Here is a 17,395-nt window from a genome sequence, read left to right as displayed (position 1 = left end):
AGGAGGTGAATGGTGTTGTGGGATGCTGCTTGGACAGTCTAAATTGCGATCTAAGTGCTAATCGGTCTGCAACAGAAAGGAAAGTGATTTATAAAATCTTATATGGCTTAAGTATTACGGAATTTGTTTCTGAATGTGAATTACTTCATTTAAGATAAACCATTCATAAGATTTCTTTATCTTCCATTACTTTTTAAAATAAACAGTAGTTTTCATCTGTTTGACATTTTGTCTTGTTTTTTCTTATTTCAGGTGCCTTGCGTCCCAAAAAATTGTCCAGTAGGTTTCTGTTGAGATAAAAAAATAAATAACAATAGGCTTGTAAAGTTAACTAATCTAGAGAGGAGGAAACTAATGACTACTCACAAACTACAGTTCTGCAAGTCTCTGCCCGTGATGGGCTTTTTAATGTTATACGGAGCATATGCAAATGAAAACTTTTACTAACTTATTTAACAAGCCATAAGCTTATGTATACCACATGTATGTCTTGTTTTATCACTAAACGCTCAATAATGCGATCCAAGTCATTATTTTATTACTATAACATCTCAAAAAGCTCTGCAAATGTCTGATATTCTTTGAGCACTGGATGCAGAGGCAGCTATCTCCTTTGTTTATGTCCGTGTTACCTCTGTAGTCCATGGGGCTATGAGAGAGGCAGTTTTTTTTTTTTTTTTTTTTTTTTTCTGTTTCATTCGGCTCCTATCGGTCTGACTCAGCCATTGAAAGTTTTTCTCAGCTTTTTTTCCCCCCGGAGAAAAAAACGACTAGAGACCTGTGCTTGACATCTTTTTGAGGATCTTTTGTAATGTTGGACCTGGTACAACACAGGTCCGCAAAGGGTTGACGTTCAAGGTTGCTGTGTCTTATTGCAGCAATCTTGGGAGAAAAATGATGTTTTTTGTCAGCAGTCTTACGCCCTTGGGGGCAGGCACAACTATGTCACTGGCACTACGTGCAGCTTTGGAATATCTATTCAGGTTAGACAGTATTAAAAGATAAATACCTGTGAGGTAATGGTTACATTTCTATTTCAGGGAACCAGGGTTATGATAATAACCTAACTATTTTTGTTTCTGTTCTCTCCAGGCTCACTCCGCTTCTCACAAATATGTTACCAATATAGCTTCATTCTCCAATAGAGAGGATCTGGAAGCTGACCATTTCTAAAATTACAAAAAGGAGGTCCAGCTTTGAATTAGTCCGTCAAAAAAAAAGTTCCCAGTCACTTTGTTACCAGTCATAATACATAATGAAAAGTGGAAGCCAAGCAATTTGCTAAATTATAAACAAACCTAAAAGTAACAAATCAGTGTGGGTAAATTTATTAATCCATTCTTGCAGCAAAGATTAAAATAACTGGATTGTATCAAAATAAATAGATAAGAAATACATCGGTTTGCCACTGGGTTAGGTTTCTCAGACAGCAACTGAAAACCCAACAGCGGAAAAGAACCAACAGTGAGGTTGATTGCAAACATCACAAAAAACTACCTAAAAACGTTACACAAAAAAACAAACACAGTGTGGACTGTGAACAGTACTGTCTCACTTTTCTGACTGCATCTATAGATTTCCAACACAAAAAAAAAGACGCAGTTTTGTTGTTAGACAGTTAAAACTTTGCTCTGCAATGTCAGCAAAAACAATTTTGCCGCCAAAACTATAATACATACAGCTTGGTGCCACCTAGTCGGGATACTGTTAAAGCAGTTTATTGAGATACAACTCTGAGACGGTTCTTCCTAATGCTATTATGTTGTTTAATTGAGATGTGACTTCATTAAATTGGGATACAGCTTTTCAGAGCAAGACAGGTTTGTATAGCACAGTGCAGTGATTCCGCTGTGGCTTGCATACATTGCATAAACCGCTTTAAACTCTTGAAGCAGCTGGAGTTTCAGGCTGCTGCGACAAAGAAGATTGGCGTATAATCATCGTAGGTGACTCGCATTGTGAGAAGATGGGATTTCATTCTTTTTCTTTTCATGTAAGAATAAAAAACAAACAATGGACTCATTTTAAATGATGTATTTAACATTTAATCATAACGTGATGTCATTCCTTTCTTTTATAAACATAAAAGTGTGACTATGGTAGTCTCAAATGCCTCTTGTTTAATTTGGACAGCCGCTTACTCTTTATATTTACTTCGACCAATGCAAAACAGTGGTGCTTTGATAAGTCAAACAGGAGGCACCTCACTTTAAATATACTGTAGACCATTTCTTGGTTACAGAATACTAAAGATCTGAAAACCTGTTGTAAAACTATACAATGTGCTACACATCTTCAAATTCTTCTCTCTGGAACAAAGTCGTCTGAGATAAATCCGAAAATTGCAACAGAACTGAAACCAAGTAATAAAGGTATTGAACATATTGTTTTCAAAAACATGCTTTAAAAAAAAAAAAAAAAAAAAAAAAGCAGGATTTTAAAAGGGAACCAAAAGTAATGAAATTATTTGAGAAATGGGTAGTTTGTAAAATTGGTCCAGTTCAGCACAATTGAAGTCCCAATCTCTAAATTACAAGCGCTATAAAAAGGTATCATTGTAACTGAAGACCTGTTACAGAGAGAAAGAGAAACAAGTCTTTATAGCACTTAACATGAAGCATACTAATGGTTCTTATCTTGGTTCGTAGAAGACATTCTTCCGTATGAAGTAAGCATTCTCAAGAAAGAATACCTGAGGTTTAAAATTGCAACACATCACAAAAACATAAAAAAAATAAGTTTCTTTTTTCATACTAACATAGAAGCTTGAAGTATCGTATGCTTTACAATTCCAGCCAGTTATTCCAATCTTGACAGTCCATTTGCTCGGAAACAAACCCAAGGCAATCATGGTCTTCAGCTATGATAACAGTACTTGGATTCCCTTTAAAAAAAAATTAAAATAAAAAAGTTCTTTCCTAATAAAGGGTCTCTGCATTGCTGCTTCTGGGTCTCTTGATCTTCTCAATATTTTTGAGAATCATGTCATGCAGTGTTACCTGTGTATGAATGAATACAAAAAGGAAAGAATGTTAGACCATTTCAAGATGGCAATGAGGATTATATTTCAAGGCAAGACTACAAAAAGAATTTGGGTCATTCCAGAAAAAGGGCATTTTGTTGACTGTTTCAGATTTTGCCAGAAAAATTCACCTGGGGGTTTTCAGGAAATGCTAATCTTTATTTATTTATTTATTTATTTCCCCTTTGAGCTGTGACCTGGCCAAGGTCAACCTAAAGTGAAAAGTGAGCCTGACCAGAAATCACCATGGGCTCAACTTAGACGCTACCATCATGTGTAGCACCTTGTCCGACTCATAATAAAAAGGGCTTGAGAAAAAAAAACCAGGCGCACCCAACTAACAAATAAACAAATCCCCTGGCAGGATGAGATCCTCCCAATAGTACTCAAAGAAATGAAAGAAGTTATTTACAAACCGCTAACCAAGATCATGCAACAGTCTCTTGACACAGGGGTTGTACCAACAGACTGGAGAATTGCAAAAGTAATACTGATCCACAAAAAGGGAAACAAAACCGAACCAGGTTAATACAGACCAATATGCCTTACTTCTAATTTAACTATAACATCTAAAATGGAAAATTACTATTAACAGTATCCTAGGAGACAGTCAGGTTTATAAAAGGGAGATCGGGTCTAACTGTGAGCGGTGAGCCGAGGATACACATAATAATTTGGCACACTAAATTGGTGAGAAAACTGGGGTAAAAAAAAAAAAAAGAGAGACTACTACATTTAAAAAATAAATAAATAAAAGCAGCAGCAAAGGTCATTCAAAAGGATCTAGACAGCATTCAGAACTGGGCAGACACATGGCAAATGACATTTAATAGAGAAAACTGTAAGGTACTGCATGCAAGCAATAAAAAATGTGCATTATAAATATCACATGGGAAATACTGAAATTGAAGGCGGCATCTATGAAAACGACCTAGGAGTTTAAGTTGACTCAGAAATGTTTAGACAATGTGGGGAAGCTAAAAAAAAGGCCAACAGGATGCTCGGATATATAGTGAAGTGAATTAAATCAAGGAAATCTGTTAAAACTTTACAATGCATTAGTAAGACCCCATCTAGAATATTGTTTAGTTTGTAAACTTCTCTACGTTCTTATGTTCTAACTCACTTTTGGCAAGTTGCCAATCACTCAGAAAACACTGATTTGTGTTTGTTTGAAATACGAATTCATCACCATAATAGGCTCTTTATTTTTTGTTGTTTTATGAAATTGCTTTGGTTACCATGGGTTGAATTTATATTTTCTTTCTGCCCCCTAGAACTACCTTGGTGCCTGTGAAGGCAACATTGCCTTGCCCTTCATGACCTTAACTTCATGCCATGTAATAGTAGCGTCTGAGTTGAGCCCAGGTGATTTTTTATGATCAGGGTCACTTTATCACTTTAGGTTGACCTTTGCCAGGTCACAGCTCAAAGGGGAAATAATAATACTAATAATAATAATAATAATAAATAAATTTGCATTTCTGAACTCAGCAGGCCCGAAACCCCCCAGGTGAATTTTTCTAGCAAAATCTGAGACAGTTGGGCAACGGCCCTGGTTGAGTTGGTATGGAGTGACCCGTTTGACAAACATTTCAGCAAACACTATTACTTTAGATTAGCAAAATCATTTTTGCACTCAAATGCTTCTAACATTGTTTGGTAATTTTCTATATGTGTGGAATAATGTGTTACTGATTAGACATGGCATTTTAAGTAATATATTCATCACCACTGGTTACTAAAACTTAATAGCATTTTACTAAAATTCAATTCGAGGTTATATTAGAAAGTCTGCACCAGTAACCCACCCACCTTAAAGAAATAAAATCTATTAAATCTCTGAATGGAACAATAAACAAATAATCCTAGTGCAAAAAAACTGTCAAGAATCCCATGCAGGAACAAAATCCAAAGGAAAACAAAGTCACTCACGTATTGATTCCTCAGTTCGGACACAATGATTTTCAGGCTGATGTACTCTTTTTCGTCAATTTCCGTCACCGTGCACCGGTAGTCCTCCTGTATGGGAGATCACAACTATTTTTTGTTTGGACTCAGTTACTACTGCTATGGGAGAGCTATGCATAGACAAATCAAAGGATGCCATACTTAACCCTCCTATTAGGTTTCGGGTCTATCTGACCCGACTCCAGTGTCCAATTAGCTTAAATGCTATTTTTCTTTTCATTTTCTGTATAATATTTTATGACTTTTCCTAAGTTGGGGTCATGAACATACACAGAAAAAGAACCTCTGAGATGTTTATTTTATTTATTTTTTTAGGACATGTCATGTATACAAATAAGATGTTTCAGGTCATTATGACCCGTGGCATTTATCTGTGTAAATTTGTGTGCAGGAATAAAACAACCTAAACAAAATAACAAACAATATATTTCTACAAGGCAGAGCCTAATTCTCAGTAAGTATTGCAACAGCATCTCACTGGTAAAGACAATTCAAAATGAGGAGCTCCCAGGTAGGCAGTCAAAGAAGTTTTATCACAGCTCCTGGACTAAAAGAGCATAAAAGAGTAACACCTTTGCAAATAAAAACATTTAATCAATTTAAGGCTGTTTAAATTAGTTTGAAATTGCATCGGGTCAATATGACCCACAACATAACAGATGTACCTAAATTCTGAACATAATAAGAACATTAAGAGCTGTTTAACTTTTTTGCAGTACAATTGACGAATGGTGGTCACACTGAGCAGGTAATACAACCCCAATACTGACAGATACACCCATTACATACTGGCAAAGCAATGACGCAGTATTTGCAGGGACCACCACGGCAGACAGTGGTTTAGTGTCTGTATTGTGAACTTGCCAGCCACTACCAACTACGAGAAAAAAGTAACTGCTAACTTGGGGGAAAGGTGCAATTGAAAGCTAAACATTCAAGATAAAAATCAGGATTATCATCCACAGTTGAAAATTGTATTATGGTCCAACAGCCCCCCTAGATTCTCCCTCACTCACCAATTTACCGTTGCATTTGACAGACACAGCATTTACTGCGTTTTGCAGTCGCATGGTGTTCTTTCTGATTTATGTTACGAGTTACACAAGCTCACCAATCGTACATATAAAAACTTACCACATGTGGATATTTAGCTATTTTGGACACCAGTTTTGCTCTTGTGATGTAGTATCTAGGGGTAAAACAAAAAAAGATGAGAAACCATGTATATTTTAAAAATAAAGTTAAAAACTCATTATCTATTACATGGATCCCCTTGGGAAATGCTTGGCTGTATGTCCAAATATTTACATTGTATATGGAGGATCTTTATCACCATCCACCCCAAGTGTAAAGCACTACAGTAACACTTTCTTCAGTAAATACATACCTTGAAATCTGGTCCAGATAGGAAGCCGCCTCCCCCTCAACAGTCCGGAGCTCCGCTACAGTCTCTTCCTGTTGGTTAGATTGCATTGTATATTATAAATGCGGAACTTAAATGTAGCGATTGCTAAATTTGAACTCATTTAATTTCTATTTTTACCTGAATAGATACACCAAAGTTGTTGCCATCTTCTATTCTTGGAATTAACAGCTGAACCCACATTTTAACCTGAAAGAAAATGTTTTACCAAATTACACCAGTATCACTAAAAAGTAAACCCTGACATCCAACATCCACTATATGCATGTAAAAGTTTCTACATGTGCAAACAGAGGCCTCAATATACCCCCGGATTCTGATGCTCTTGTGCTACAGAAATCACAACTGGATAAGCGGTTCTCTAGAAAGGAGTAAGTTATTGTTATTTAAAAAATCAAAAACACATTTCAAGATTTTCAAAGCAATGACTTACTGTATTGCATTTTTCTATAAGAGTCCTGATCTCTGGCTTCACTTTTTCTATAAGGTCCACCAGCTGCTTATTACTCCTCATCATCCCATTGGGCATCACAAATACCTTGGTACCTGCCACTGTGTAGAGAAAGCCATTAGCAAGACACAAAACAGTAGAAAAGTACACCTTTCAAAGCAGAAAATGTATGTTAGCAACACACCTCCCACAAAGGTTATAAATCAGCATGCCCAAAAGTATTAACTGTGACATGATTTACATGGATAGTACATTCCCTAACTTCTTGTAACAAATGTAAATGCAAAGTGCGATCAAATTCAGGTGTACAACTCCCAAGATACTGCCTTCATTAGTGCAACAAGCCTTGAATATGAGCTAGGCTAGATCTTGAGAATCAAGGTTTTGTGGCATTTACCTTTCCATGCCAGAAAGGCGAGGAAACAGGCTTGTGTAAATTTTACTACAACTATGAGTCTATTACCTAAAATCAAAAGGAATTCCTACAGTAATCAGTTTGGCTCGATTGCTCAGATTTAACACCTGTTCACCAAAGAAGTTCTATTACAGCATTAGGTGCAAGGTAAGTGGATCTGTCCTTGCCTGAGAAGAATGAAAGGAAGGCCTGACGAGCCATCCGATACTAACTACGATCTAGCATGCATCTAGTAGTGACCACTGCTTTTAACCTGATACAGCAGCATGCCAGTGAACAGCTGCAACATTATTTGCAAACACATTAAGTAATTTAATGAATTAGCCTATCTCTGGTAGTGATGTGTTGACAATTTATGAAGGAGTAAGCCAGAATATCATCATTAGTGCTAGTTGCATACTTCCGTTACCTTTATTGCTTTTGCAGATCTGTCAAACAACCTAGTACTTACTGGCATCAACCAATTAGCTAGTTTCAAGTTCCTTTTATATTGAGAAGACTTAAGTCAGCACATACAATTTTAAATGGAGGGGGGCTTACCTTGACAATTTCCATCACCTGCATCATCATCCAGCTTTCTCTTTTTGGCATTTTGCTGCAAAATTAATTATACGTTTAAAAGTAAATCCTAAGATGTTCTAGAATACATTACTTGCTTTGAAGCTAGGCCTTTATGTTTCACAATTTAACAACCTTGTGGCCCTACTTAACTAATCTAGTACATCATAACTTTAATGCAATGCTATAGACCTGCGCTTGTCTTACTTTGTAAGCAAATGCTACTTTAAAAAAATGCAATGCACGTGTCCCACAAAATAGTTTTTAGCTTGCATCTAAATAGTGCAGGAGTCATGGAATCACAGTCATAAGAAACCAAGTTAGACGTTTTTACATATGTGGATGCAATCACTGAGACAGACAGTTTGTTGCTTGCAAAGGGTGCTGGGAGATGGAGCTCTTCCCCTCTGAATCAAGTGATTACACAACACTTCCATAAATTCCAGCAAACAATACTACAATCTAATGGCAGTTCCATGTGAACAAATACTGCTGCACTCAAATTACAGGGTTTTCCTATGAAGTGTGATTCTTTAAGATTTGAGACAACCATTAATTTTCCTATAGTCTAAATACCCCCAATTACTTCTACTATATAAAAGTGCATTAAATTAAAACTTACATGTTCCAATGCATCATGACTGTTTGTGAGCAAGATTGGGTCTGGCACCGTCAAGTTTATTTCTGAATGGATATCTTTTAATTCCACAATGTTTAAGATAGGCTCCTACAAACAGTAAGATACAGAAAAATACAGAAAAATTAATACTGGAAACAAATACACGCAAACCTTAATTGATCCTATTTTAGTGTGTAAAGACTGGCAATGCAGTCCAATCCATTACACACTGCTGCTGAATTTTACAGAAGATTATGCGCTTTACTTTACAAGCTGCTATATTTCCAAAGACCCCAAGAAGTGACTAACAAACTAAAATGTCCAGTTTTCTCCCAAGGGATCAAAACAATGTTAAATGCAGATCAGGGAAATGAATAAACTAAGAGCATAAATGGCTGAGATTTTTACAAATCTTTAGGATGTATAGTCTCCAGTTAAATCTGCTCTGAACTGTTCACACTTACCACTGCATGAGTAAGTCACACACGAGTCTGTAGGGTTACTATTAGGAGATGTGCATGGAGCTACAACAGGGGAGGGACAAATTATTTAACATCGAACTCTTGGCTCTTGATCATTTACATATAGGGCTTGAAGTTTTCGGCTTTAACCGATAACCAAAAAAATACCCATTTAAAATATATATATTTTTATAACTGATTAAAAAAAGTGTGCAAAGACTTGCTACTGACCACCAGTTAGTTTTGTGTAGCGGGCTGAAAAAAAAAACAACTTAGCATTGGATGACTACTTCTGTTGTTGTTTAGGACCAATAAAGTCAGGACCAGTAATTACTTTAAATTTAAGTTAACATATATTGTGTGTAAAATATTAAAATAAATCAATATTAAAATAAATCATTACTGCAATTAGTAAAATACAAAATACTGTTAAGGCTAATAAATAAATTGCTTAAACTCTCCTGTTAACTTGAATCTCGTTCATGCATTAGGGTTTGCCTGCTAATTGCTGTATACAGTTATTGAAGGGTCTTGCATTCAATAAGCTGTATTGATAAACCAGGAATTGAGCTGAGGTGGGAGGTTGGAAACAATGCGTATAATGGGCGAGTTGCTATAATAAACAATAATAATAAATAATACCACTAACATTGGAATCTGTCTGCATCCAGCTGAATTACTGATACAAGAGTTACTTCTTCACATTATTCGAACACCAATATTACAGCGGGCAGATGCGCGGGCGGAAATGGGGCGTAAAACTAAACATTTCTCACAATTCAAAATACATCCAGAGTTCTCCTGAATCTCAATGTGGACATCCTCACTTCAACACAGTAAGTTAATGTTTGTATATATATTAGTAAGACGTACTTGCAATGTATTATTGAAACTGAAAATTGATGCGTTCGAGTCTATTTTTAATAAATGGTTTTGCCAAATAAAAACTGAACACCCCCCCCCGAACAAATAATAAAAATAAAAAAATTCAATCCCTATTTACACAATACTACTAACTGAAGGCAGTTCAATCCTCTAAACATTTAATAAGTGTTTAAGAATGTGGCTTTAACTTCCTTTTTTTTTTTTTACCACCATGCTTCATTGTAGTCAAATGGAGCTAAAAAACGAAATAAATAAAATAACCACACTTTCTGCAATTAATGTATGCCCACTTTTTTCTTTACTCTTAATTACAATTTTCATAATGCACATCCCTTAAACTGAGATGAACTAAAGTCGAGAAAAATAAAATTAGCGACATACCAACCTTCAGAAAATTATCTAGTTCCAATAATTTCTTTGGAAAGAAATTTGCCACCAAGTCCTCTGCCTATCAAAAATGAAAACACAGATTAGTAAAAGATGCAATAACTTGTACATGTTCAGGGAAAACATTGTTAAGAGTCTTCATTTTGATTGCATCTTTCAGATGGTGTTTAAGGCTGCACTCATGGTCTGGTTTGTTTTGTTGAAAACAATGTACCAATTTGCTTCCTGTTCACATTTATCTGCAAGCAAAGGGACAGAGTTCATTTGGAAGCCAGCTAAAGTTGGTTTCTTTGGGTCCTTTTCCCTTCTTTTTTCCAGGACCGAGTTCGTTTGTGTTCACAGTGCAGTTTGAAAGTGCCCTCTGTTCACTTATATCTGGCCTGTTTACAATATCCTGCGAGGCATCTCTGGTTTTTAGTGGTATGTTTTAGACTACATATTTCACTTTTTAACAAACAGATAATTTAATGAATTTGTTGTACAGTATTCAGTTACGCAATACTGCCCTGTTCTCCTACTGTAGGCATAAGTAATTTTACTATTTTTTGTGAGTTTTGTCCAGTTTGGCTTGCTTTTTTGGTGTCTGACCAAATTTCTATCAGTTTCTCACACTGTACATGTATTTAAGGGTTACCAGATATCAAGAGAAAAAAGTAGGACGTTCAAAAATGAAAACATCGGGTGTACTTATTGCAAATGATAACTTGTTATTGTCTTTAAACTGTCATCTACACAAAACATGTTAAATGTGCAAAAAGCCAAAAAAAATCAGCTATGACCATTTAACTGATCTACACAATCACAATGATTAAACAAAAATTGGCTAATCCATGTACATGTTTTGTGAATGGCGTTAACCAAGACTGTAAATCTACTGTGAACTGTTTAAATATCCAGTCATTTACCAGTTAAACAACTTATAACATCCATATTTAATAGAAGTACTCTTATGACTTACTCAAATGCCACTAACTATTTTAACTCATTTTTACTTAAGTTTTTTATTGACAAACATATGGTCAGTACTGATAGCACCTCTGCACTTTTTTTTTTTTTAAAGTAACAAAAATGTTTATTCACAAGAACTACTTTAGATGCATAATGGCTGCAGTATAGGACACTGACCCTAGGTTTAGGGTTTTGGTGTTGGGAGAGGATTATTCATTGTTTTATTATCAATAACATAACCAGAGTGCAGTGTCCTGACAGGAACACTTGGTGGTACCTTTGTAAGGACAGCTACCGCATACACACACTGAATACGTCTCAAGCATTCTAAATTTGGTGAAAAATACAGTAGCTTGGTGTCAAAGTATCTCTTCGGGATTTTCCCTGCTCTGAAAGTTGCAGATATGCAAGAGCACCTTGGAAAATGCGCGATTCCCTCAGGTCTAACTGAATCTGCATGCGATTGAGCTCACCTTCTCCTCTCTGCCCCGTCCCCTGCGAGCGTTTACTGATGGGATTGAATCTGTGCAGGAGTTAAGAGCGTTGTGCTAGAATTACAAATGCTGTATCGACTGAGCTACAATGCCTTTCGATGTCTGACAATTACTTTCTAAAGTAAGACAGCAAGAAAGAAAGGTAAAGAAAGTAATGTTTGGGATACTCCGGTAACACAACTAATTACCATGAACATTTAGAGATGCAGAGGTCGCGCTAGCCTTTAAAAAATGTGCATCTGTAAAAGGCACACCATCTCAACATCTGCGTTTTTACATATTGTATCAACATAGTTACATTATTTTCCAGTGTAACTATTTCAGATTTGTGTTAACACACAAAACAGCACACAGTATAAATAATAGTATTAGAAATAGACAAAGACAAGCTTACTATGAAATGTTTTCTTTTGAAAATCCCCCATTCAAAAATGTAAAAATCAGTGTGTTGGAACATGTACCAGTGTCTCTGTGGGTAGCTGTCAACATCATAACTATTTACAGTTTTGCCGTCTAAAAGTGCTTTAAAAATTGTCCTTTTCGCACCCAAGTCAAAAAATGATTTGTGCGCTTTCCAAATCAGTCTTAATTCAATAACTTCCCATGAAATGGTCATGTTTTAGATGATCCTCACGTGAACGAGAGTGATTGCATGATCTGCCTTGTTCTGACAGCAAAAACCCTGCTGGTACACAAGTAATTGTTGCAAGTTTTGCGAAAGCAGGAAAGATGTCAGAATAGTTATTAATAAAAACCCTGAAGGCCTCATCCAAGGTCTTAAAACCATGATATGTGAGCATGTGTTTTACTTGTCCGAATTCTTGGCTGAGAGTCAACAGGCAAGATGCTCCGATACAGATTAGTGAGTTGCTACCAGGGACGTGCGCAGAGGATGCAGGGAGTAGTCGAACCATTTTTACAAGTTTCATTGCATACATGGAAGCCAACACTTCGGCTCTGTTCACTGCAGTTTCACCGACACTCGCCACTTCAAACATCATTTCTCCAGTTCCAAAAGTCCTACAGTGATCGCGAACGGCTCATTTGAAAAGGTAAGAACTTGGACTAATCAGCTGTCATTTATGTATTTAAAATGTTATATTCTTTATAGAAAAAAATACAACACACATTTTTACAGAACTGCCCCTTTAGTCATAGTCGCCCCCTCCACTTTGCACAACACTGGTCTAGAGGCACGCTAGAGGCACACTCATTAGTAACAGTCAGTGTTTCAAGCTGCCCATCACAGACCTTTTGCTGCCAGTCAAACTGACAGTGGATTCAGTCTCTGCCAGTAAACTAGCTTTTGAAACCGTCAGATGGGTATTTACTAGTTAACAGAAAATGCTGAAGCCGTTGTAATGGGTATACCTTGATCTTGCAAAGTTCAGTATTTTGCTTGGTTTATATTGTCAGCAATCTCTGGTAGGATCCCAGCCATGCTGGGTGTAGTACAGACTGAAATTTCACTAAATGGAGACAGGCAGGAGAAGTCAAGGGAGGTGTAAAACATATTTTCTGTAAATACGTACTCTTGCAATCAGCATCATCTTGGCTTTACTCTTATCTACAGTAACACTGTAATATCATACAACATTGGAAAACTGTGTCCTGTTTATTTAATGCCATGTGTATGACTGCTTCCTGCCCACTGTAAGTGGCATTTCAGTCTGTACTGGACATCTTTACTAAAGTGATTACCAGTTGGCATATGCAAAGATTAACAAAACTGAACTCGCTAGCTGCTACTGACTCCAAATATGCAGGCATAGTTGTGGGATGAGTCGGGAACCAGCTTGGTGTGAGAGTTGTGTGCAACTATTCAGCAACAATGTGGGAAAACTGATGGATCCAGGTGACTGCACAAGGGGCATTACAGTGGATTCCCATGAAATTGTCCCTGAACGCAGTGTCTGGAATGTCAGTGCTTGCAAAAAAAAAACACCACCACAAAGTACAACTCCAGTAACAACCAGTCATGACCAGTTCAAACCCAGAAATCTGTCCAACACATTGTGACAAGCAACAGCAGCTCGTACCACTGAAACCTTCAATAGTGGACGTTTAACATACATATTGTGCGCTGTTAAAGAAATTATATGATTATTTGGCTTAGCATACGAAAAATAAATATTTTCTTTTACTTACTTCACCAGTAATTCGTTCTCTGAAAGCATCAACCTGTAAAAAATAAAGGGCAGATTAATAATCCATTTTTGAACAGCAGTAACTAGATCAGCAAACTAAATACAAGCACATAGATTCAGTGTAGTATTCAAGGTTTTGAAATCCACTCATTAACTCCAGTAATCAGTGTCCCCGACTCCTGGTTCAGTTCAACTTTTCCTTAAAGAATAATTTAGAAGAAGTCACTGCAGTCAAATGGAAGTATCCACACCAGCAGCGAGTGATGCCTCTGAGAATTTCGTGTCGCTAAAATAGAACCTGTTTCTATATATTTTTTTTTTCATCTGCTGCTTGTGAGGTACGGCTTGCTCAATAAAATCTTTAGTAGTTTTGCAAAGAGGGGGTGATATCTAGGGATACCTCGATATTTAGTGAGCAAGGTGTCTAAGGGGGTACATGGGGCATCCAAAGAGGTGCCACCATGCATTCTGTATTGGTTATAAAGGGCTATATTTGGGGGTGCTGCTGCTCGTGGGCTACGGCTTGCTCATTAAAAAGAGGGGGGTGATAACCTACCTAGGGATACCTCGATATTTAGTGAGCAAAGCATCTAAGGTGGTAAACGGGGCAAAAAAAAGCAGGTTATATATAGGGTACCGCTATGCTGCGGATATAGATTTTCTATTAATATTTTCATTCAGGGAGCGGCTATCTGTTAACCAGTAGCAATATATTAACTGACACGCTGCCAACCAACTTTCAGGTGGTGCGCATCTGTATATTTTAAGTGGATGGAGGCTGAAAATACTTTATATATAAAAAAAAAAAAAAAAAAAAACACACACACACACTTCTTACACCAATACATACAAGCAGTATTCTAATACAAAACTGTATTTATCTTAAGTATTTCAATTGTGAGGAAACCCTCGATGTTTTTACGCTGCCTCAGTGGCCAGTAAGGGATCTGATCCTGGATCCAGGCTCAATCGGAGCAGAGGTTCAAGCTCTTCAAAGACTAAAGTCATGGCTTCGGAATTCCATGACTCAGAAGCAACTTAATACAGTTATTTGCCAAACTCATCACTCATGACAACACTGTGCCAGCAATGTATTTTTTTTTTAATGATTGCTGCAGGTATGTGTTTGGATCTTTTAATTAGACACAACTGAGTCAATGCTTTGTTATACTTGTGTAACATGTATTATTTCAGACAGAATAATCTCCATGCATGTCCCAGCTACAGAACCTGTCCTCCAGCCCCCTCCCCCCACTTTTGAAACCAAAGTTAGGCCACTGCTAGGAACCCAGCAACATCACTAAGGCATAAACAACCACTGGCAGCACTATCGATTGTAGACGCCCACTTGTGTGATTGACAATGATCAAACATAGGCTTTAAAAAGTTCAATTGCCAAATTAAATTGAAAGTTCAATTGGCAAACAGCACATTTACGATTTACTGCAAGAATTGACAATAACTCAAATTAATTTATAAATAAGAATTAACTTATGAACTGACCAATTTAAGAATTAACTTATGAATTGACAAATGAAGTAACTGTTTGATTTTTTACCCTTATACTATAATGCTCCATATCGACCAACCTGTTGGTTCATCAGTAATACTCAGAACTGCTGCAGCTACTTTTTCAACCTCCGCCATTTTTAATGACCGGTTCCGTTCTTGCGTTGTGGTCACTCGTCACGTTCAAGGGTTCTTGGTCAATAGGTCGCTGAACCCGGTTCTGTTGCGGTCAAAACCCACCCTCAATTTAAATTTATTTAGATCAAGTATTATTTTACGTATTCCGATTGGTCCAAATCAATGCGTATTCTGTGTGTGTGCGTTTTGAACCAGATGGCCTTCCACACCAACCAACTCTAACCTGTCAATGTACTTGTATAGTATATTCCCAAATTTTAGCCCGTTTTAAAACTTTAAATGTATGCATTACTAGAACGTAGGTACTTTTGGTTTTCTATTAAAATGTTAAGTACTGCTAGCTAGCACCATTTTTTTTTTCACAACATTAATTGACATTTGACTCACACGTTTGGTAACTGAATTTCCAAGTGTAACCACCTAACGAGAAGTATAAAGTGTTCTGCTTTTTTGAAAGCTGCTGAAACCGTCAATACAAAATGAACCCGTGCGCTTGACAGAATTTGCTTTAGGTAGTCAATATAACAATTCCCGGCTTCAACAAGCGTGTGTTGGAGACTGCCCACATGCTAGCCTCTGGATTGCCGATGTCACAGATTAAACACTCACACCGGGCTAACTTTACTTACTTACTTAAGACAAGGCGAATTCTAACCCCCGTCAGCTTTAGCCTGGGTTAATTCTCACCCCGTACAGACAATTATCCTGGTCTAAAATTCACAGAGGTGATAGTTGGCCAGGGGGTCGAGCATTAGACTGCGAGACAAGTTAGCAACAAAAGACGAATAAATAAAACAAAATATATATATATATATATATAACCAGAACAACCTCGTAATTAGCTGTACGGACAGAACTTATTGGAAATCCTACGGCGGGAAACCTCTAAAGCTGTAGTACTACTTAGCAGTACACAGGCCTTGTTTTTGTCAGCTAATTGTTAAGCTGAAACTATTCTTTGCATAGGGGCCGTGCTGATGTCTTCCTTACCTTTGTCTTGATTGCATTATCCACCTTGAGAAGATAAGACATTCTAGTTGCAGACAAAAAGGTAGAGTATTGTGAAAGTATTACAAGCAAAACGTCTGCACTATGCGGATCTCTAGACTCGGCTGCTATTCACAGCTACACGCTACCAATGTGGAAACAAGAAATGACGCTTAAGATCTGCGACTGCTGCTGAAAAGGTACTCCGACAACCACGTGGATTAGCCATGTTAGGTGTTTTGGTTGCCAACTGTGTAATTTTGTTAGTGACATGAAGTGGCCTTTGTTTTACTAACGCTGTTTGTTTGTTTTGCTGACATCATAATACATTTAAAAAAAAAAATCAGAAACAATAAAATAGGCTATTTTGTCTACTTACATTTCTTTTAGTTATTTACTTCTTATGGTTTGTAGACTGGATCATTTGCGTCGTTGGTCTGAAGCTAGTGCTATTTTTAATAACAGACTTGATAGTCAGAATTCGAGCCAAAATATCTGTAGATAGTTGATTTCTTACGTCTGTTTTTACAAGGTTAATTTGAGGGATATGGGGGGGGGGGGCTCGCTATAATTCTGCAGTAGTGTGTGGCAAAGCTAATGGGAAAAACCCCTGTGGTCTTAGCATTAAAGGCGATTTAATCAGGCAGTATTCTGGTCACCCTTGCAAGCTGTATACAGCAGGAACCTTGGAGCTTTAAAATGACGTATCGTATCGCAAGCTTGGGTTGCATTAACTGTATTATTCTATTGGGAAAATGTAATATTCATAAATCAGAATGCACAAACAGTAACCCTTCCTTCAGGCTTTTCAAACAAAACCTAGACAACTTTAAGAATACTCTGGATTGTTCTTTAAATCCCAAAATTACTTACACCCGATCTTTGTTTATAATGTGAACCTAACATTTGTGTGCATGTTCTGTACCGCTTGTTCGGTTTAATTGCTGTATATTAGAACAACTGTTTTTTTTTGGGGGGGG

The 17,395-nt window shown here is 37.0% G+C and overlaps 1 protein-coding gene across 1 annotated transcript; it reads right to left on the bottom strand.

The window, feature by feature from the left end:
- Nucleotides 1-2,052: 2,052 nt before the first annotated feature.
- psme3 (proteasome activator subunit 3) lies at nt 2,053-16,563 on the bottom strand. Its single transcript, XM_041267147.1, has 11 exons — nt 16,419-16,563; nt 13,783-13,815; nt 10,191-10,253; nt 8,463-8,567; nt 7,823-7,877; nt 6,850-6,968; nt 6,537-6,605; nt 6,381-6,448; nt 6,128-6,182; nt 4,958-5,044; nt 2,053-2,999 (listed from the first exon to the last, which is right to left on the bottom strand). The coding sequence occupies exons 1-11, from the start codon at nt 16,458-16,460 to the stop codon at nt 2,919-2,921; spliced, it is 777 nt and encodes a 258-aa protein (XP_041123081.1). The 5' UTR covers nt 16,461-16,563; the 3' UTR covers nt 2,053-2,918.
- Nucleotides 16,564-17,395: the final 832 nt, after the last annotated feature.

The sequence above is a fragment of the Polyodon spathula genome, chromosome 12 (assembly GCF_017654505.1).
Source record: "Polyodon spathula isolate WHYD16114869_AA chromosome 12, ASM1765450v1, whole genome shotgun sequence".
NCBI lineage: Eukaryota > Metazoa > Chordata > Actinopteri > Acipenseriformes > Polyodontidae > Polyodon > Polyodon spathula.
Note: the sequence above shows the minus strand (reverse complement) of the source record. Positions and strands in the feature narration are given on the sequence as shown.

Bases quoted from the DNA above. Each gene is read 5' to 3' on its own strand.
- psme3 (XM_041267147.1), bottom strand. From the start codon at position 16,460: ATGTCTTATCTTCTCAAGGTGGATAATGCAATCAAGACAAAG. The intron at 6,183-6,380 runs GTATGTATTTAC...TTTTACCCCTAG, and splicing joins TATCTGGACCAGATTTCAAG to ATACTACATCACAAGAGCAA. The intron at 3,000-4,957 runs GTGAGTGACTTT...ATTCATACACAG, and splicing joins CCGAACTGAGGAATCAATAC to GTAACACTGCATGACATGAT.